Source organism: Ischnura elegans, chromosome 2 (assembly GCF_921293095.1).
Source record: "Ischnura elegans chromosome 2, ioIscEleg1.1, whole genome shotgun sequence".
Taxonomy (NCBI): domain Eukaryota; kingdom Metazoa; phylum Arthropoda; class Insecta; order Odonata; family Coenagrionidae; genus Ischnura; species Ischnura elegans.
The window spans coordinates 32,227,254-32,250,774 of record NC_060247.1 but is presented as its reverse complement, the minus strand read 5'-3'; the positions used below and the strand labels follow the sequence as shown (position 1 = coordinate 32,250,774).

The window sequence follows — 23,521 nt, the reverse complement described above, 5'->3', positions numbered from 1 at the left end:
GCCAGCCACGCTAGGAGGTCTACTGATATTCAGCCCCCTCAAAAAGTGTGACGTAACGTTTGGCGAAAAACAAACAGCTATCTCCACACACACTCCCGAAAGCTCTCGTCTCCCGTGGAAATTGCTCCGTAATGGCTCGCCTAATGACGATTAATTTCGTTCCGATGTTAAGTGGAGGATGGATCGGTCGGAGGGAAACGAAGAGTGGGAAGAGAGAGCGGGAGGATTAGCGAGTTGAAGTGATGGGCACTCCTCGAGTCGAGGTGGCGCTCACGGTTAAAGCAAGAGGTGACATCTCGGAACTGGATGTCAGGCGAGGATAGGAGCGGCGGGGCTGGAAGAGAAGGTGGAGGGGGAGATGAAATGGGTGGGGGACCGTGCCACGCTCAAAGGTAAGGGTGGAGTGGGTGAGGAGGGGGATGGAGGAACGGTGGAGGGGAGACTCCCGACTTATCATAACGTTATCTTGGAGAAGCATGACAACCGGTCGTCCCAATGTAACATCCCATGTCAGTTGCTTCTTTTGGCCCAGGGAGTTAAGGCAGGACGGAGAGATGCGGGGTAGACAGTGGTAGGGAAGGGGTGGGGGTAGCTCGGAGAGGAGTTTTTATGCACGCGTCGGGGGACGGGGGAGGGGGTGGGAAGGTGGTGAGAAGGTGGGAATGAGAGAGGAAGGTTGTGGTTGGTCCCCGTGAGGCGCCGCAAAAGCATCGGGAATGGGTTGATCCCGGCCAATCATATCGTGATGGATATGACGAGTGGTGAGAGGATAGGAGAGTGGATATAAGGAGGAGGGAAGTCCGCATTAGGTGGGAATAAGCGCATCTTGAATGTGTGGAAAACCGGAGAACAGTGGCGCCGCAGTGGCGAAAAGCTGAAACACCTTGATTGCATACAAAGACAGCTAATAATAATAGCTCGGAAAGAATTTTTTCTACTTTTTCCCCAGCGTCATTTTGGAATCTGGAGTATTTCACAACACTAAGTGTCCCCCAAATACCTTAACCTGAATTTTGGCAAATAGTTTCGACATTTTTTCGCGTGACTTATTTATGCAATTATTAACCTTATAGTTTCCTTATTTAAGGCTAATTTTTAACAGATGTGCAAAATAAAACCTGAATTGAAATATGCGTATCTATGAGAAAAGAATAGTCAGCATAATAGCTCAGGGTGAGATAAGTTACTCAGCTTTGTTTGAAGAAATAAATTCTTACTTAAAAGATTAAGTAATATTCGCGCATAAATGAAAATGAGAACTAATGAAGATCCAATGGTAATGTTATCATCCTCTTAACTACGTGAGTTCAACGAGAAATATCCTTGGAATTGTCAGAAAGAATCTTTATTTTTATCCCGGCGCATTTTTACCGCGATTGCGGATGTAATGTAATGAGTACCACGAAGATGAAGACGTCAGTGATTCAAACTGCAAATTATTATTATTATTTTTATTTTTAATCATAAGAAAATTATTTTTTCCTCTACAAAAATAAGGAGATCTTCGCAACTAAGCGAAAAAATAAAATATATTATGTGAATAACTATAATAAAACAATACCCAGTTTCATGGGTAGCATTGTTATCCGCTAGATTACATGGGAAAATAACAAAATCATCCTCGAAATCCAATTAAAAAATGAGAGAGAAGTCTGGTTTATATTATGGGTATCGAGGCAACTGTGAGCTGTAATGCATCGAAGCAAAGAGGACAATAAACTTTACACGACGGTTTGAGAAGACAGCAATTGAAAAAGAAATAAAACTAATGAAACATAAGGAAACCTACGGGAAAATATGGGGAAAACGCAAAAGGTGATGTGATTTTTATCATGGTGCGCATCGAGATGATTGTGATGCATAAGGCATCAATGAGAGAAGGATGGTAAAACTGATGCGACGATTTGAGAGGAGAACGGATTGCAGGTCCATTCCTGGCTTCTTTGCAATAATAATATTTGCTTCAAATAATAAATAAATGTATATGTGTGATTGAATCGGGAAAAATCTTCAATCAACATGAAGTAGATATGAGAAATGAATGAAATCTGATATCTCGCAAACTTCTTGAAAGAAACATTAGCAATTTCCGCTGCTAAGAATAAGCTAACTGTAAAAGAGATAGAGGAAAAAATAAATGAAGCACGGAGTACAACTTTGTCGCACAGGAAATCACCCGACAACATGGGCGCGTAACGAAACGATCTGGAAATACGAGGAAAACACGAAAGAGGAGGGCTGGTATTTTTTTAAATACAAGGTCGCGCATCCGGGCGATTACATCACGGTTCCGCGTGCAGCCTTAAGCATCACGGACAAGTGCAATGGTTCGTGTGGGGTGCGCTCGAAAGCGCAGTTCCGAAAAATTCGGGACCACCTCCTCCTCAACCCTTTCGGCCAGGCGAGGGCGTTTTCACGGCCGGCACATGCGTCTCCGGAGAACGGTGCTCCCTGAGAATCCGTTGCTCTTTCATCTCCCCATCTACTCCTCCTCCCTCCGAAGAAAATGGCCCACCGAAAAGTTAGCGTGACGCGCGGTTCATTGTTTAGCTTAGCCGTAGGATATTGTTTTTTCGCCCCTTTTTTTTCTTCATATTCCGGCCGTGGACGGTTGACTTGATCGCAATCGACGTGACGTGAGGGCGGAAGAATGATGTGGCCAGGGTGGGTGGGGTGGAGTTAAATGCGCGGCCTCCTCCCTCCACGACACGATATTCGCCTCCTCCTCCTCCTCCACCCACGCCCACCCTTCCCTCCCCCACTCCGAATACACCCTCCTCGAGGCGCAGGGGTGGTTCCCGTCTCCGAGCATGTGAACTAAGCAGTGGTTACGTTCGTGGGGAAGTAAAGTAAAATGAATAAATATTACTATTACTGCCAAGAAGAGTGCATAGTGAGAGGATGCACCAGTTAATCACGTTAAAGCATGATTTTTTGTTGCCTCTGCGGACGCATTTTCATCGAATTTTAAAAATTCGCACAGCTAGAATATAAGGTGAGACCGATTCATTAATTTTCGATAATTACTTTGAAATAGAACTTTGGAGAGGAATATCATTGAAAAGCTATGAATTTGATGGACCACATCACGAATATAAATTTCGGAAAACAGTCCTTAATTTAGCTCTTTCCTCCGTGAAATTAGGATCACGCTGCCGGAAGACACAAGATGAGTTTATTAAACCCATTAAATTGCGCGATGTGAATAAAAAATATCGATTACAAATGAAATGGCATTTAACACTATTTGAATTGGTGACAGGTAAACTAGATGAGATCTCGGTAGAGGTGGACAGTATCCTTCATACATAGAGGTTTAAACCCCAACGAAATGTTTGGAAGATAAGGTCAAAAGTGTTTCTCCTATAATAAACATCCCTTCACAGTGCACCCCTTCTTCCAATAAACCCCAGTTAAAGTTATTTCTGGCTACAACCTTGAAAAGTCCTTTGTAATTGCCATATTTTTCTTCATGCTGGATAACTCTGTTGGTTTGTCGTAAATATCTGTGTATACGTCACATGGCAAAGGTAACCATGCTCACTTGATCAATTTATTTATAATTTTCATTGTTTCACATATGCGTGCTTTGGTGAATAAATAAATATTATACGAATTAAACTCCTAAAAAATAAGTCAAGCATTTTGTTTCATTCCATGCGATGTTGAATTTTTAAATTACAACTAATTTATTCCTCATCTCTTAACTGCCTGTCCAGCTATGACTACGATTTGAGCAACAATAATGCTCCAAAGTTGTAAGTCATAACTCAACAACATAGCCTTAATTTGTCTTATAATGAACCAGACCAATGCGAGAAGTATATACTCCACCAATGCACGCTATTTTTATAAAATACATTCGTTTTTACAATGATTAATGAGTATCACCTTGCTACCTTCTAAAATTTCAAGGAAGTTGAGTTTTTATCAAATAATGGCCATGCAAAATTGAGTTACACCATTATAAGTAGCTAAGTAGCTCTAATCTAGCACACACTCTCCTTGGAGTTTTAAAATGCTAATTAAGGTAAGTTAAACTGCTGAAAAAAGCTTCTCTTGAGAATAACTCATGCAAGAAATTTCTGGCACTGGTACAACTGATATTGATTACGATAAACCTGAGTAAATACTGTTTCTTAAATAATACGACAGTTCCGTGACTGTAAATACCTTGTTTATGTTTACTATGCCAGAGGTAAAGCACTTACGGAAAAGTGAAACTATCTTTTATTTCAATTTGTCGAACTCCCATTACATCACGCCTGAAATGGCTGAGTTTATTCGAAAGGCATCACAAGTAGCGAAACCCATGACGCTGTATTTATATTCTGCAAAAATGGAAAAAGATCTTTGCATCCTAAATGAATATAAGGGTATATGGAGGCCGGCTGGAGAACGCCATATTGTAATATTCGTGATTGTAGCATAGTCTTCTTTATGGCAGTGATGCATGGGCGACGAGAGCAAATGAGAAATAAAGGTTGGAAGCTTGCGTATTGTAGTGTTGCAGGAGGATGATGAAGATCAATTGGATAGATTGCATAGGTGATGAGGAACTTTTAAGGAGAATAGGAGAGGCTGGAATTGTTTTGAAAGTCTTAGAGCAGGACCATTTAATCGGCCAAAACATGAGAAACGTATTGGAAACAATCGAGGAGAGACATGGGAAAGGATGAACGGCAGATAAGGCAAAGGATGAGATACATATATAAAGCAAGTGATGAAGGATGTAAAATACTTACTAGAGAATGAAATGAAAATTAATCAAAGACTTCTTTAAGTGATAAAATATGAACTTGTTAGAAAAATTAATGGAGACGTGCGTAAACACTAATCTTGGGATAAGAAGCCTATAATGGTAAAGACCTCCTCAATCTTAAGCCATGATTTCCTGTGGACGGCGTTAAGTTCACATGAAAGGAATTTAGGATGAGTTTTAACTTCTTTTTTAACCTTTTTTAACTTCTCTTTTCTACTTATTGTTAGTTCTTTTTCATTCCTAATTTTAGGATACACAGTATATTGCCGAAATTTTCGTGAGTTTTTCATTTTTAATGAAAGACAATTACGGGTGTGCAACGGTGATGGTAATCATCCATCATTTACTTTTAATTTTTCCTTTTATTTAAATCGATCCATGGTTTTTTTGGGACTTACTTCGGTGGAGCATTTGAATGGCCGTTCATGTTTAGGTATCACGTGGTCTATGCTCCCTCCAACCCTTCCATTCTATCTATCTCTTTCCCTTCTATTTGTCCGTCTGCACGCGTCTCATGGCCTCTCAGCCTCCGCCCTCACAACTTTCCCGCTGTACCTCGGCCCTTTGGTCCTTGGGCATTCACGAGGAGGGCGCGGCTAGGGTGGCAATCCCTCTTATTTCCAAGCACTCGACCAATTTTATCACTAAAGGTCTGCTATTCTATTATCCCCTTATCCATCAAACAGATCGCAAACAAAATGGATATTTCTCGGATATCTGTTCTCACGAGCCACCTTTGACCTCTCCTCTCTATTGTCAAACTACACGTCCTAAATCGTATTTGATCTTAGTACTTTGGCCAAATTTTGTTCCTTCTATGACTGCATACAATGCTGCTTTTGGTAAACTTGAATTGAACAAAGATCAGCGGATATTTAGGTTAGTACTGTTAGTTGAAATGTATGCCAGAATTCGCTCAAAAATTAGGTCTATATTGCTACTACTACATCGATACTCCTTTCATTAATCCAAAATATCAGTACCACAATACACTGGTAAATTTGCGGGTTATTTTGGTTCTATACACAGAATATACATATTCACAGGAAATACATAATCAGGAGTTAATTTATGTAAGGCGTACGGACTACCTGAATTTATATTTTGCTGCCTTTGGTGAACTCAAGTAAAACAAAGGTCGCAAGGTTTTAAGGCTGAAACACTTCACTAGATGAAGTAGAAGCATTGGTACGCTATTGATTTCGAAGATTTGCCTTCTATTTGCCGGCCTCGGTGGTGGCGGGGTAAAGTCCTCGCCTGCTAAACAGGAGATCGCGGGTTCAAGTCCCGCCTGGTAAGTCACCCCTATCCAGGGCATGGTTATTTGTTAACGTTCAATTGTTAACATGTTAATAACCCCGATGTAAAAGGCCATATAGAGCTGTTTTCGGTGGTTTGGAAACAAATAAAACACAAAAAATAAAGAAAATAGGTTAAAAGATGCGAAGATAAACTTTGTTGCAAGTCAATCTCAAAAGCAATATATGGCTGAAGGTGCCTTGATATGTCACACCGATAAAAATGTATATCAAAAAAATGCGGGTGATGAAAAGCACTATATTTTAGGGCAGCGCTGTAACTCCGTCACCGTACAAATAATCATCCAATAGGTTTACAAGGAATATTATTTTGATCATTCGCCATTGTTCACTGTGATGCTAATTATTGTTAAGCTTTCTTTTAGATACCTGACATGTTTGACCCTTAAAAGGAACGGATAACTATAATTATACGGCAGTAATAATTCTCTTGGGTGGTGTTCAACTTTTGTTTAGATTTAGGCGAACTAGGCTAACCACTAACCCATCTTTCTTAACGACTTCTCCATCAATGACTCAAAAATAAACAGAATTCTTACATATTCATCAAAATGTATGAGAAAAACAAATAGGAATCTTGCCCCTCACGTGGGGTAAGTGTCCTCCCCCCATGGGGCAAGAGTCCTAATTATAATTTTCGCATGCGAACTTTCCCTTTCCAGAATATGTGGTGCAAGGTTCTTTCTTCCATGTTTTACATTCATAACTCAGTATCTAATCTGCAATTGGTGGACCTGAGTACAATTTTCCACTATCTCCACAGTGATAGTTTTTTCAGTGAAGTGAGACGATGTCCACAAACCGCCACTTAGCACCACAACGCTTAATCTTGTTCTTAAACTTCTTCACATTTAGTTTCTGCGTATCGGAGGAACTCGTTAAAATTTCAGACCACTTTGATTTTTTAGGTCGCTTTTGCGCTTGCAATTCTTTTAGATATAGTTTGATGCTCTCAAGAGAGTCATGTGCCTCCCGATGAGTGCGATGCAAAGTATTCTCAAGTTGGAAGGTTGAAGAGGGTTGAATGGACATAAAGGTGGTAAAGGAGTTAAGGGAGAAATATTTAAAGGTAATAAAGCTTCTCCGCCTTCTATGTTCCTTCACCCCCCCGGAGGTCCCTTTTCCATTTCATCTCCTCCATAATTCGGATCCAACCTGTCTGAGACGAATGAAGGTAGGAAATCAACTTCACTAAACACGTCTGGATCAAGCAAATACCATAAGTCTAGAATTCCTTTGCTGCATTCCCGACAGTTACTGCTTTCTCATAGGCCCTTCCAAACAACATTGCTAATTGGAACCGGGTGATTTCTCTCCGGGGTTAGATGTCATCCATTTAACACTCTCAGACGTGTAAAATCATTTCAGAGGGCCAAAGATAATTTTATCTGCTAGCTGAACTTTGTTTGAGCAATGGGAAAGTAAAGAAATTACGTGAATGAAGTGAATCTTATATAATTTTATTGCAGGCAGGGGAACATGGGAGGTATGTCTGTCTAAAATGAGCAAGACTGGATCATCAGCAGAGGGTTTTGCATTTTCCTAAGTTTCAGCCAGTCAAAACAAATTTTTGAATTGATGAATCCCGAATCACTTGTTAGAAAAAGTGTTTCTGGAGGTGCTCAATCAATATGTAGTGGGGCAGGAGTGCTATGCGAACTCTTGCCCCAGGGCTCTTGCCCCAATGGCACTTTCTACACCTAATACGCCATGACTAAACCAAATGATGAGCTGCACGAATTTTCGAAGCAAAGAATGCATGCAAAGGAACGCTGAACAAACATAGAAGATAAATAAACGCCCAAATCACAGATAAAAAGTATGTGGTTCTTCAATTTAGGTAAACGTTGCGTAAAAATGAAAAATAATAACAACTATCGTTCTGTCGTTCGCATTCTTCCAATGAATGCACCCATGTGCTACATTCGTACACATAAATGAAACTAACTGGCGACAACTGGCATCACTGCGGTATTAAAAGGAATATTTTGGGAAAGAAATCTTGCTCCATGCGGGCTCTTGCACCTCACTACCCTATCACAGGTTATCCGTTAGATGTATAATCTTTATTAGAGATGGAAAAATTTTCATTCATTCGCAAATAATTACACCTGCCGAAATCTATGCGTATATGGATAAAAAATATAAGTCTACAGAATAAATAAAAATCTATATCAAAGACAAAGAGATATCTTAAAGAGTTTTTAACGATAATTAGCAGCATTGCTGGCAGAGTAATAAATAGAGAGAATTACTTCCTTGCAAGCCCTTTGGATCATTATTTGTATGGTGACGCAGATACAGGGCAGCCCTGAAATATGGTGTTTAATTATCCCTCTATTTTTTTACTTTAAATTTTTATCAGCGTGACAAATGAAGCGAACTTCAGCCATATATATTTTGAGATTGACTTACAACGCAGGGATTACGCGTCCTTCACTCCCATCGCAATCGAAAGCGTTTCAATGCCCCTACTCTATTGAGGAGGATTTCCCGCAGACATCGATTCCCTCGCCACCTTCAAGCCTCCCAGCTTTTCGGGACCTCGTCGAAATTCCTCCTCTCTCTCTCTCTCGGTATTTTCAGATCAGTCACCAAACACCCTTCCCTCCCCCTCCCCGATGCACCCATCGACTCAGGGCCGTGAGATAAGAGGCGGCGAAGGCCCGCTCTTCTCTCAATTTGGTCCGAAATTGATCCCTTTGTGCGTCTGTCGCCCTGTCGCTCAGATCGGGGGCCTTCATTTGTCCCCCAACAGCCACTACTTCCCGCCTGTCCCTCCAACAGCTGCACCCACTCCCCAATCACACTCTCTCCTCCGCGTCCTCCTTAATCCTTTTTCACCTTCCCCTTTCAACTCAAGTCCATTAAGCCACCTCGCCAAGGTCATTATTTCGTTTATTGTGGTAGAGGGCGTGTTTTTCCTTGTGGTATTCACCCGAAATGTCTATTTTAAAGATGCTCGTAGTGTTTAATAGTGCACACTAAAAAAATTGGGCATAATAGCATTTCACTAATAGGCAGTGTGTAATTTCTCCCACTGTTAGTTACTCTTTTATTCTGAATTTGGAGCATCAAAATTAGTATATGACTTATTTTGCAGGTGGGAATTGATTTAGAGAACTGTCTAAATTAGCGTAAAGGGCAATTTTTTAAACCGATCATTTGGTTTCACGCGGAAACCTGCCAAAATCCCTAAGACCATGGAGAAAGTGAACAATAACGCCGAAAATATCACATAGGTGCATAATTTATTCATATATTCAAGAATAATATTGGTGACATTGTGTCACACTTACATGGCTTGGAATAATCAAGCCATTAAAGCTGTAATCATTACTTATCCGCCTTTGTTGTATTTACGAGTCTATCCATGAATGATCTCACTCATACTGTCGCAATTCATGGCTAAAGCTTGGGTATGTTGACGTTTTTGGCCATCTTGTGAAACATATTGGTTTCTATTGATAAAAATGATTGAATATAGTAATGCGGTAGTCAGATTAAAATAGAGGGGAGTGGGTGAAAGCCTTATGGACCAGAATACCTTCATTCATTTGCGCGCCGAAAAAAACTAATACTGAAAAATATGACGTTCTCTGAGATGAAATGATTTATAAGGGACCTTTTCTCTACGGTTAGTAAATATTTTCTTCCCTCTCTTAGAAAAAAAACAATGAGTGAAACATTCTTCATACTTAAAATTCGTACTGACCACATTAATGAAATCGCCGTGCCAATGAAGAAATTCACGGCCAGGGATCCCATTGATCGACAGAGGTCCGTAGAGGCGTGGGAGCGATTGTGAGTCAAAAGGAATAGAAGGTGGTTTTAGGAGAAAGAGGGGATAGGAGACATGTGAGGAGGAGGAGGTGGATTAAGGCTCGAGGAGGTCCCGACCGGATGCATTAAATCGCCCACGGCGAGATAATGGAAAGTAGCGTGGCAGGAAATTAAAGGAGGCTCTATGCTCCAGTAGGCAACCTTGCATAGAAATACCGTGGATCGGCGGCCAGGGTCCCCATTGCGATGCAAAAGCCCAACGTGGAATGACTATGCATTCTCCGCCCTCCTTTCCTCTCTCTCTCTTTCTCTCCTCCCGCACTGCGATAGGGAGTCTGAGAGGGGGATGAAATGGGGAGGAGGACTGACGGACTGATGTCCGCAGACGGACGGCTCAGTGCCGCACGGGATGCGGGGGTTGTGCGAAGCCCCCCCACGCCGCGCCGTCGCTTTGCGTAGCTCCTCCGCGGCGGAGCCACCCCAGCGCCGGCTTGGCTCCGAGCGAGGCGACGGATGCCTCTCCGGTGATAGAAAAGGATTCCCATTCCGAGAGAGACAGTGAGGGAAAAGGGGATTGCGATTGAAAAGCGGTCGACCGATCAATCCGCGGGCCGAAGGCCGGTCACTTTTTTTCTTCTCTCTCTCTCGCCCGCTTTGCATTTGAGTGCATTGGAAGGGTTTTCCTTCTCTTTCCCCGCAGAGAACGATTTCGATCCTTTCTTGAGCGCTTACCGCTCACTTCTTTTTAGTGGCTACCGTCGGAAGGCTTCTTTTTAAGTCACAGTCTCATCGATGGTTCCTGGCCCATCACGAATGTTGTGACTAATGCCGTGTTGGTGTATAAGGAAACCTTCCTCCGGCGAGCTACTTCCAAGAGCCCGCAGTGTGGAGCCGTTGCTGCATCATCATCGTCCAACGTGCCTTACTTTTCATATCACAATGGCCATTTTCGTTATATCTCAGGGCAGAAGGTGTATTTTTTTTTACCGTCTACTCTCCATACTTACATATTAAGTGTGCTGATGCTATATTTTATCTAAACTGTAGGTCATATGGTGTATTTCTTTCATTGATCCCAATCATTTAAACCATTTTATCCACCAATTGGGACAATTGCCACTTATTGTTAGTTGCCAAAAACATTAAAGACTATAAGTATTCTTACTCTTGAAGAATAATTCTTCATTATTATCACAGGTCAGCAATACTGAGATTGGTATGACGCAGCTATCCACTCAATTCTCCTGTCATCTTGTCTATTCACATCCTTCTTTACCCGCTCCGTATATTTTATTCGAGGTCTTCCCTTGCCGTTCTTGCCATCCACTAATCCCCCGACGATAATCTTAAGTGTAATAATAATAAATTAGTTTAAAAATCAAAGTATTAAATCTCTAGTTTTCTCTTCTAATTACGGTATTTCTCGATGTATTTTTGTAGTAGAAATTCGACATGCAAGGTTATGTTTGATTTTAGAATATCTCCATACCTCGCTGCGTTAATATTACTACATGTATAAGAAGATAAAAATGACATCTTGCTCAGGAAAAACCCCTAGTGGGTGTCAATAAGTGTGGAGTACGAAGAGGTGTATCATCCTCCCTCCAATCCAATGGTAACGTAAATACACATTGGTTGCTTGCACTACATTTACAAACGAAGTAATTATAATGTAGTCTCTGCCATTTGTTCTTATTTTTGGTTACTCTAGAATGTATTCCTTTTTCACAGTAAATATATTTTTCGTGGGATAAAAAGCATAAAATATGGAGTGCATTCGCTATGAAGAATATCCTACATTACACATTGGAGTAAAAACTGTGAGCAATAAATTCGAACTATAGTTTTCATACTTCGTAAAATTAAAAAAAAATCTTTGCTGATAGGTGATTAAATATAAATGAAAGAGCATGTCTTCGCTCTAATTTCTGTATATTATTGTATGCGATTATCAGATTACCATCTTCGACGAAGATTTGCGGTACGCTTCCAAAATCGATCCCAAGTATTTTTAGACTCCCGCTCGGTGTGAGACGCGTGTTGCTCGCTGAGGCGAAAGACTTCAAGGTGAGTAAAGCGCGTACAAAAGGTGAGGACAAGGCCGGAACACGGCCCTACGTCCAATCGGAATTAACGAAAGGGCTGACAGAGAGATGGGGGGCGAAGAAGGAGGCACGGCCCCCTCAAAGGGACGCCCGAAAGGAAGAGCAGCATATACGTATAGAATCGGTCAGCGGCCAGGGATCAAGGAAAGTGTGAAAAGGGGAGTTTGTCGGGGGAGAGAAAGGAAGAGGGGGGAAGGGGTGGAATTGGAGAGAAGGGGTTGGGGAGGAGGAAATGTGAGCAGAGGTGGGGGTGGAATACAAAGGGAAGGGAGTCGGGGGTTGGGGGAGAATGCTGAAGACAGGCAAGGCGAATGTGACGGGACGAATCGGCCTGCGACGGTGGAAGGCTCAAAGATTGCTCCGGTATCGGTGAGGAAGGCCAAACGAATGGAAGGCGCAGTCCAAGGGAAATTGGGATTTCGGGCCGACATTCCTGCATCTACATACAGTATACACCTGAAAGCGGGCGTATTTTGGTGCGGTGGGTGGTACTTGTACAGGAAAAATGGAGGATGGGAAGACGTAAGATAAATCAACAAAATGGAAAATTCATGAAAAATCGGCGAACCTTCTCCTGTTCTTCGGGCCTTATGCAGCATGGATGCCTCTTATAACTACTTGCCCTTGATTAATTATTTTAAAATTAGATGGTGAGAGTAACAATGGAGAAGTGTACTACTCATTTTTACTCGCTTAAGTATGTGCACGATCTTTTAATCGACTTTGCCTATGCCTGCTGAATATATTATTCATTTGATAAGAGTATCTCGTGAAAATGCAGGCATTAGCGATTTGCGTCGGCATTTTCAGCATACACCTCGTACGGATAAAAAGATTGCTAAACCCGTCTGTGAAGCAAAGTTGCTACCATTTTAATGTACCATGCAGTTGTCATTGTCATGTAATATGATGAGAAATTGCGACATTCCTACATCTGCTAGAGTGTAAAAATGTATGCTAACACATTTTTAGTGAATTTTGGTACTCTGTTATTACCCAAGTACATAACACAGAATAAGTAGAAACATTATAATTCAACGTAATAGATAGGAAAAAATTCATTTTTGATATCAGTAGTTAGATAGGCAAATAGTTTATTCAATTATTTTAGCTTTAAGGTAGTATCTATTTGGCGTTATATTCCATACTACATTATTTGATTATTTATAGATTTTCCAAAAGAGCAAATTCATAAAGCTTTAAGTCAGTAAAAATATTGTAAAGTGTACGGAGGTGATGATCACATGCATCGAATTTTCAAGTTTCATCGTTTCCCCACCACAGCTCAAGGGGCAAAAAGAGCTTGATATGGGGTCTACATTACGTACATATCCCAATTGTTTCTTATCACTTTTTTAACTCTATCAGTAGCAGTGGCGCAGCGAGGGGGGGGGGGGGGGTTTGGGGGATAAAAACCCCCCCCCAGAGCTCAGAGAATTTTTTAAGTTTAATCCATTTTACTTAATGGATTAGTATTGCTTATATAATAGTGTTAGTATTAATCAAACATCTCTCATAAAGCGGTAAAACTAGTCATTTTGAACCATTAATCTTTAAATTTTCTGGAGGACGGCCCCCGCAACTTCCACTTACCCTGGTGGGTATGCAATACCCCCACACCCGTAAGCTTTACTTGCGCCTAAACCGCCCCCCCCCCCCCCCCCCAGCCTTGATTCCTAGCTGCGCCCCTGATCAGTAGTTCATTCTGTAAATTTTACTCGATAAAATTTGAGAGTTGCGAATAGAGGCAGAATGAATTCTAGTACGTGTTGGCGAAAATCGGTTGCATAAGCTTAGTACAGTTTTTTTCATATTGTTTTAGTGATGGAAGTCCATCTGCGATAAAAAATAAAGTTGAAAATACGGTGTCCTACAATGAGAACGATGGTGGAAATACTTTTCCGTCTCTCCTAATCTCGTGGTTCTGCTGAAGTTTGCTCTGTCCACGAGTGCGGCAATCTAGTACACCATATCCAGAAATTGCAACGATATTCTGCTTACTTTATTGCGTATTTTTATAGAATCATCTGTAGTTGTTAGGGCGATATGTAGATGACTCTGTTCTCACCTTGGATAACAGGTGGACGTACTCGATATGCTTTGCCCAGAGATTCCATGAAAGCAATTCGAGCTAGGGAAGCCTCCATGTGTTGGAAAATAAGGCTTAAAGCGAGCTCATTCTTCCGGAAAGATAGATGAGGAACGGGATGCTGATTATGTGGATGTGAACACTTATGTATCGGGTGATGGGCCTAGCTGCGCGGTAGTTATATTTTTCCAGATAAAGGATGCCCCGGGGGTGATTTCCTGGCCCGGAATCGAACCAAGGACCTTAGTTACCTCCGTGCTAATACTTAATTTTTTGCAAACGCTATCCAAAACACTTTAATTACCTTGTGAATGAAAGTACCTGGGTAGCATTGTGGCCAGCACAGTGGCCTGGTAATTCTGAGATCCATGGCTCGAATCCCTGCACATTGTGAGAGAAATTGTTGTTTCCCATGGCAATAGTCTCGTTTATCTTTATTTAAATTTTATTTGTGTTAAGTTTGAGAGAGTTTGGAAAATACAGAGACCATCATTTTCCCGTTTATCGATCCGTTCCATGCCATTCGAGCTATAGGCTGCGAAAAATCGACGGCCTATATTTTGACCATGCATAAACCTTTCGCGTGTTGATGACGTCACGAAGTCATGTTTATCCTGTCACGGGCTCCAAATACTCATCGGTCTACATGTGGTTCCTTTTTATTAACATCCCTGTGCGCAATTCCTCCTCTTGGTGAATGGCTCTTCCTGATCAAGTACAGGGGCCAAAATTCTAATGATTTCACCAACTTACAAAAAATGAGCGGCAACTTTCCCATTTTTCAATTTATAAATTATCTGCAAATGGATTTTTTCGGCGTGCGTATCCACCAAACTACTGATTTATTTCAATGCAAATTTAATGTGGGAGGTGTAAAATGTGCAACCTTAGAACTAATGTTAGCAAGAACAACTTTTGTCTTTCGCGATTAATTTCGCGAACTACTCGACTCGACTCGACATTCGTAATGCCGATAAATTCGTAACCCATGCGATAGCTTATATAATTAATGTATTCTTTGAAATAAAGTAAATTCACAAACATCAATTATCTAAAGAGGCCATTCGGAAAAAAAACATTCCGGATTTCTAAAGATCAAAAAACGTCGTTTTTCTCCTCGATTGCGTCTGTGCCCTTTTAAATTTACAATTATTAAACTATATTCAATGAAATGAACGCAAAAGTTTGGGGTGAGGGTCCCAATTAATGACAAAATCTCTGTTTCTTCGGTGAACACATTCCAACGCAAACGAAGCCGTGACATTATATTGACCCTCCTAGGAGGTTACAATCTCACATCGTTCGAATGAAAATTCACCGTGTAAAGCGGCCTTATTATAGTATTCTACCGATTAAGGTAGGATTCCATGGAGTGTTCAAGAAGTGATCTGGAAGCCTCGTTTTCCTTCCAGCACTGCCTTCTTTAATTCACTGTAAGGCCTAATCCCTTTCAATCTATATAGAAATCCTATTCTTTTCCTGCCTACAGAAATTTTATTGTTTATTCGTGAGAATAGTTCAGAGAAGGTTCCTCCGAAGGAAGTAGGTTAAAACTTTGGTAGCCCAAATTAAGTAGTCTACTTCATAAGTAACTTCTTACTTTAAGTCTTTTCATTAATTTGCTCTCAACAATCATATTCTTACGTGAGTATGCTGCATCCTCCTCCCTCGAGAGATAAATATGGAGGAGGGTTCGTAGTGTACACTGCAGTAGGAACGCTCTTCTGCGGAGGAACAGCGTGATGAAGGTGGGGAAATGGTTTTGAAGGAGGGTGGATGGAAGACGGCGCCACGCAAAGGACGATCGGTAAAGAGAGGGGAGGGGGAGCTGCCGATCTTTATCCGAGATACGAGGCAAGACCGCGCCGACGTGAAGGCGGGCATTCACGTCGGCACACTCACACACGTGAACGTCAGGGATAAAGAGTTGAAGGGAGCTCTGCGCATGCGTTTGGTGAAGGGAAGTCAGGGGTCCGGATCAGACTTCGGTGAGGTCCCAAGCTCCCGGTCAAGGATGTGCCAATGCCGATACAGTAGACCCTTACTTTGCGATATTAATCTGTTTCGAAGGTCCGATGGCAAAGCGAATTCCGTCGTAAGCTGAATCGGCATTATTTATGGACGAGGAATCTGCTTAAAGAGCATCAGCGCACGTTAATTTTTCTATGATAAAAAATTGATTTCTTTAGCAATTAGGCGTAGAATTACAGCATTATTGATTAAATATTCCTTGAGATAAAGTAAAATCGGCGAAATTTGAAAATTCAAAAAGAGCGCACAAAATTGGCTCAGTTCGAATCCATCGTAGGTCGAGCCCATCAAAAATCGGAGATTCACCGTATGCGAAAAAAATAATCAAACATTAAATTACATACTTAACGAAAAACAAGCTGCTGAGATGTTTATAAAAAAATAACGCTCACTGGACGTCATGTATTCCTCCTTTGACAGTGAAAACTAACAGCAAGCTCTCACTGGGACACTATATTAAAATTACGTTGAGTTCTCCTTAGTTACCATGATGCCTTTAGATGCCTTTTCCGTTGTTGATTTATATAATATTATTTGACTATATATCATTTAATCATATATTCTATCATGGTTCACGGTTTGAGTTTTTAATAAGTACAGAGGAAAAGCACTAAAAAATAATCTATATTTTTCCTTCGATGATATCTGTTCTCATAGTCACATCGACTTTTGAATTAAAGTGAATTTTATAACATTGGACGACTCAATTTCTGTGGAAACACTCACCATTATTTTGCTCTAAACACGTTGCTTTATTCAACTGGCAAGCGCAAGCGTGTAAATGTAAAATCCTTCAACCCATGGGGAAATTTGTATTGCTGAAGAGGCGATGCGTTACCTGGCATTTACGAGTATATCTAATCCTGGTGTTCACCTTAACATATGTAACCGGTGTAACCGAGTTGTGTTCGAAACAGTTGATGTTAGAGTACAAACGTTTTAATTTGCATGGACATGTTTAAATTCCAAATTTTCACAGTGGTTGTATCAGTTTGTGTTTTCAAGTTAAAATATCAGCTCTACTATGAGATTTTCATGCAGTAAAGTATTTGGCCTATCAGCTAACTGTGAATCTTTAGAATCGATGGTGCATGATACAAAATTGGTTATATAATCCAAATCATTTGTGGGGCAGGTTTGATATAAATAAAATAATATGACCTACAGTAATGCGATTTAAGCCTAATTTTTTTCTTGTTTCTTGCGTAGGCAGCGATATTAGGTATCTTACAATGTGAAAGTGATGAAGCAATGATAGTGTATATACTGTTGGTGAACACGTAAGTACAGAGTGAGGTCAACTTGTTTCGTTATTTTTACTGGAAGCATGTCTTTATGAGCAGCGTAATTTGTTTTGGTTTACTGACAGTTATTTGGCATAGCATATCGGCTTGCAGCCTAGAAATTTCGTGAAAAGTTTTGTCATCTGTCGTAATTTAAAGTTTCATTTGAGGTTCTACGATGAAGTTAGAAGTTTGCATGATTATATTACTAATGCAAATATCACTAATATGCCCATGCGATGATTTGTCGGTGCCAAGCCAGTGCCTCTTTCAAGCCTTACGCCATGCAAGTATTGCTGGTGTAAGCCGCTAAAATCCAGTGCTAAGCGATGGGCGGAACTAGAAAGGTATGAGCTTACGAGCCGCCACCTGCTCTCACTCGAAGATTTGAGGCTGATATGAGTGAGGAGAATAGCATCTGCTGTTTGATATCTCCTGCTGTGCTTACTTATATGCACGAGACTCAAATATTTGGATCGGTTGATTTATTCTCATCAAAAAATAAATTTGATATATTAATGCTTATGATTTTGAAATGCCATTTCTAATAGGTATAAAAATGTCATGATAATAACACAATCCTGTGAATGATTTTGGCTAATAGTAGCTAATTTTTGTTTCAAGTGAGTTCTGTACATTTTTTTCGGAGGTTTCATGAATCCTGAATGCTCCTGTATTTTCGTAGTAATAATTGTAAATGAAATTACTTCACAATCTAAATGCGTTGAGTTAACAAATTCTTCTATCATTTGCAGAAACCACAATTAAATCGTCTCCTCGTGAATGTTCTAAAATAAGAAATGATACGCATTTTTTCCAGCGCCATAATTTCTAGAACAATTTCGGAAATCTATGGACACCAAAGAGTTATCGTTCCAGTAAATGAGATTACTTAAAAGACACAATGAACAGTGTTTTCACAGGCTATTTTATCAATGAATTATTATTACCTACTTACTCTAAATTTAATCAACTCTCTCTTTCAATCAGCATTCCCTAAATATTGAGCACTGAAGTAACGCACGCCTTTCTGTCATTACCACATAAAATTTCGTCGCAGTCAACAAATCGCTGACTTCTGTTCCATAAAGTTTTCAAACCTCTCACTCATTATATTGACGTCACTCGTTTGCCCCTAAGCCTCAGGTAAACCGCATACACACTCCATGTCCTAACCGCTCAGTTTTCCACCCGCGCATAATAGGGCTGATGAAGTTAATGACCTCTCATCGTTATTTGGGCGTCCACTTTCCTATCCCCTCCACTATTGCAAGCCGCCAAGCCCCTCTCTTCATTAGAACGCACCGTTTCCTAGAACAAGCATTCCGGCAATTCGTTAAACCCATCCGATGACTTGGGTCGTTTCGAAGTTCGGAGAAGATCCGCTAAATTTTCGATGCTAGGAAGAAGAAAGACCGTGGAGATATGGTGGTGGTGGGAGTCACAAAGGGGTTGTGGAACCACGGAGACTCGTTCGGCCGAGAGTGGCCGCTTCATCTCTGCATGCGTCTCTTCCTCTCCGCAGCATTCAACGGGTCCCGGAACATCCGTCGACACCAATAACCACCCGCACGCCCTCTCTTGCACATCGCTGAAAGCACGGTCGCTCCGAGTTGATCCCAAGGAACTGTGTCCCGCAAACTACGCGAGGACGGTGCATGATTTTCAAATTGAAAGTATAGCATATAGAATAGAATATTTTATTATGATCTAGGGAAAACCTGTGAGAGCAAAAAATAGAAAATACAGGAAATGCTCTACTCTTAATAAAAGGCATTTTGACAAAAATAAGGCATTATGGAGATTATTGTTAGGCTAGCAAGTAGTAGATATTTATACAAAAGATGTAAAATATTCAATACTAATAACGCAAAAATATAAGTTTTAATTTAGATAGTATTTTTTAAAAATGTTGAGGGGCACAATGGGATGATATTCACATTATCATCATCATCAACTGTCAACGATCCCTAGATTGGTTTGACAACTCTCCGCTCAGTTCTCCTAACAGCATTATCTATTCATATCCTGGTATTTCTTCTCATTCAGATTTTTCATTCCCTGTTCCGTTCATTTTATCCGAGATTTGCCTTTTTCGTTCTTGCCATCCACTTGTCCCTTGACAAGTGGCGCAGTGAGAGGGCAGTTTTGGGGATAAACCCCCCCCCTTCCAGAGCTCTGAGAAATTTTTAATTTTAATTGTTTTGCTTAATTTAATTAGTATTACTTTTACAATAGTGTTAGAATTAATCAAATATCCCTCTGAAAGCCGTAAAACTCGCCAGTTTGAACAATTTATCTTAAACTTTTTCTGAAGGAGGGGCCCCGCACCTCTCGCTTACCCTGGCGGGTATGCAATACCCCCACAGCCCACATATTAGTTGCACCTAAACCCTCCTAGGCGTAATTCTTAGCTGCGCCCCTGCCCTTGACAGTTGTCCTCATACGACCATCGTGCCATAAGATATGGCCGATTAATTAATTAGTTTCACCACCTCATTAGAGTTTCTCCTCATTAGGTTTCACAAAAATATGATACCTTTATATAATTTTTCTTTTTTTGTATAGTTTACACCTCATTCAATATTCTTACCCAAGTAATGCGATAGATTAATTTCGCTTTTTAATCTAATTTAATAGGGGTTGCTTGTATGCGGCATTGAATAAGTATTTTGGCGCTTTTCCTAAAATATTATTACATATTATGTGTCTCTTTTCATTTACTTTCCTATACGAATATAAATTGGGAGAAAATCCATGAATTAATAAATGATAATTTATGTTTCGCAATATGAATATTTCTGACAAATTGTTTGGGAGAATATCTTTTAAAAATTGGAAAGTTTGAGACTCGTGAATTTCAACGTGCAAACATGGAACCTACAGATAAATTCCGCTTAGCAGGACCACATTAATGTACCTACTGCTAATTCTATAGGTAGATTTTTTCTGCGTTTTTTTAATGAAATTTGTAAAATTTGTATCAATTATTTTAAAAATAGGATGAAAAACCAGTGAGGTGCGATTAGGGGAGCGAATTAATGCTTACGAGGTGTGTATTTCCTCTATTATGCTGGCATGTCAATGGGAGATGTAGAAGTAGCCTTAAGGCTGCTATACACGGCGAATGATTTCATTCCCATGATCATTGAGCATGATCATTCGCAAGATCATTAACCGTGTATAGCGGCCTTAGAGGCAAGTTGGGTGGATTTCAGCTCTCATGCATTCAGGAAAAAGCGTTTTCCTGGAAGAGGTAGAAATACTTTTTTTTCTATTCGTGATCAATAATTTAACGCGTAAATAGGCCGAAGATGAAGGTTTAGTTAGTAATTATTTTTTCATTCTCTGATTCTATGGGTATAATCCCTCGATTATACCTCGTCATTATTTATTATTCATTCGAGTAATATATATATGCTCCAATTAGTCTGTTATTCACTCAATAATCGTATCGTTTCATTTATTGGCTAGACTATATAATAGATTGCTTTTGAAATTCTGAAGAATTCCGCTAAATTTTCCAGCGATTAGAAATCGGAAACCGACTCTAATCCCCACTATTACTCTCACGACTAATTTCCCTCGATTCTGATTGACTCGCTCGTGTGTGACCGATGGAAGTGGGAGGGAGAGATGGTTGAGACGAAGAGGAAAAAACCCTCGCGTCTAGAACAGGTGATGAACGGAAATTTCAATCATGGGGATGAAAGGGTAAGCGGAGTATTTGTGGATACGCTAGAGTTGCGAAAGACGTGGGCAAGACGTAGACGGAGGCAGGAGAAAAGACAAGAGGGATGTAGTTAGGATATTCAGAGGGAATTAAATGATATTTTTTTACCATTTATCCTCTTAAATTTGTTACCCTTTTTTAAGTTTAGTTCAATACCTACTAATACCCACCGTATTTGTGAGATTTTTCCATATTTGAATTGTTACACATTTTAACTAGTAAGTGAGCACTCAATCATCCCTAATTTTCCGTTTTTTTATTTTCATGCAATTAGAGGAAAAATTTTACATTTTCTGTAAAGTTCCTAATTTTTATTCATGTTTTATTCCACTGAGCACAAATAACGATACCCAATGGGAAATATTATCAGTATGCTAAAGCCTCCAAGTCACAACCAATGATTGTTGGCGTAGATTTTGACAATTCCTGTGATTAATAAAAGTTTATATCCACCTATTCTTTTTTCACTCCTCTACTACCTTTTACACTACATCTATTTAGGCTTAAAATTACCTCTTTTAATGAATATTTATTTTTTTATCCCTTCTCATCCTATTTTACGTCCCAGCCATTTCAATCCTCTTTCAGTACCATCTTCATATTGCAAGTTCTCCATCCATTAAAACAACACTTTCATATTTCCATTTAAGGTAATATTGTTGATTCTTAAGTTCTAGCATAGAGTAAGGATATACTTACTCTATGGCTCTAGTTATGCGTACTTGTCCACTTGCATAGTTGGTATTGGTATGCTTTAGTAACGATTGGCGATACCGCTTTATTTGAGATGAAATAAGGGTACTGCCGTTCATGCCAAGTAAAAAACTAATAACTCAAATACCCCCGATGCAGAGAAGAGAACGGTAATGGATGACGTTTTAGTCAATGGCATGCTTGTTTTTTTTTTATTGAAAAGAGAATTTTATTCCGTAATCACTTGGGGTATGCATTAAAAAAAGGTTTAGAAGTTCTTTAAAATTCGTAATGGGCAGTGTGAGCGATGAATGTTGGATTACCGCAAAGCTAAATTATCGTTATCGGGGCTTTATTTGACAAAATATCTACTTTTTGCTTAACGACTATATCAGTGAAAGTAGCAATGCTTACAGAAAGTCGTAGGAAGTATTTTTTTGGTAATTAACCCCTTGCGCTGTAAGCACGAGTCTAGCTCGTCGCGAACTTTCGATGTCAAACCGCGCAATGACGAGTGTATCTCGTCATCGGATTTCCATAATTTTAGCTCTATCTAGAGGAAAAATATAATTATTTTGAAAGCTTAACGATGTTAAAACATACATAGAATAAATTAATAATTCTTATTTTATGAAACATGATGCTTTGAAAGGATTAAAATGAATTTATGCGAGTCGCGATAGCTATGTTCTCCGTGCTTAATAATCACATTTTATTTCACGGTTATACGTTGATTACAAATTACAAAATATCATTTCAGTACCTACCATTTAAAAGAGTACCACAGAATAAGTAAACGGAGAATAGGAGTACGATATTCAGAAAATTAATCTAAATGGAAGGGGCTAATGAGCTTTCTGAGCTGTCATAGTTGGGATATTTATTTGCCGTGTTTGTCTTGGTCACAGTGAGTCAAGTATCGCCAAGTCAAGAAGTTATTGTGATCGAAGCTTTGCGCTGTGGTACCTGGATGAAAGACGGGAGCGAGGGGGAGTCGAAGAGGGGTCCGGCGTGGGTGGACTCGAGGGGGCGGGAGGGGGAGAGAACGGGGGGGCGTCGGACGGACTCCTTTCCACGGCCGATGGTCCGGTGGAATTCGGTCGCATCATCTCTCGAAGCGGCGGCGGGGGTGGGTGGGGAGGGGGGAAACGAGGTGAGGAGGAGAAGTGCGGATGGTTGAAGAGGGGAGGGAAGGCTATCACTGAGACGGGCTTAGATTATTTTCGACGAAATGGTCTCGGGGGTGGAGGTGATAACTGTTTAACTCCTCCAGGCATTGATGCCTCAACGTGCTCCCCCGCTCGTCTCTCGCGGGACTGATGTTCCTTCGAAGCCTTTCGGGGAATGGTTCCCGTAAGAATTTATTGCTTCGTGGTCAGATAATATTTAGAGCTTTGGAGATGGATCCCGCCGTACATTCGGCTCAACTGGAAAATTCCTGTGCTAGCCTCTCCCGCGGGAAAATGAACCTCTGCGAAATCCCATTGAACTGATCTCAAACATCATTTTGTCAGACCATTAGATGGCGGTGCTTGGAAACTTGAAGCAAGTATGACTCCCTTTTGTATATTTTCAGTGGACAATTTCCGGAACAATTTTGGAAATGTTAAAATTAGGATTTTTAAGGCCAGAACATCTTACTTACGTCATTATTTAGGTTAAAACTTTTGATTATTTACTTCATTAGGCTCTTTGGAGGTTTGAAACATCCAGCCGACTAATT

The 23,521-nt window shown here is 40.3% G+C and overlaps 1 protein-coding gene across 1 annotated transcript; it reads left to right on the top strand.

Annotated features, from left to right (window-relative positions):
- Window positions 1-306: 306 nt before the first annotated feature.
- Window positions 307-23,118, top strand: LOC124174200 (loricrin-like). The gene is made up of 2 exons (XM_046553298.1): window positions 307-392; window positions 22,707-23,118. The coding sequence occupies exons 1-2, from the start codon at window positions 307-309 to the stop codon at window positions 23,116-23,118; spliced, it is 498 nt and encodes a 165-aa protein (XP_046409254.1).
- Window positions 23,119-23,521: the final 403 nt, after the last annotated feature.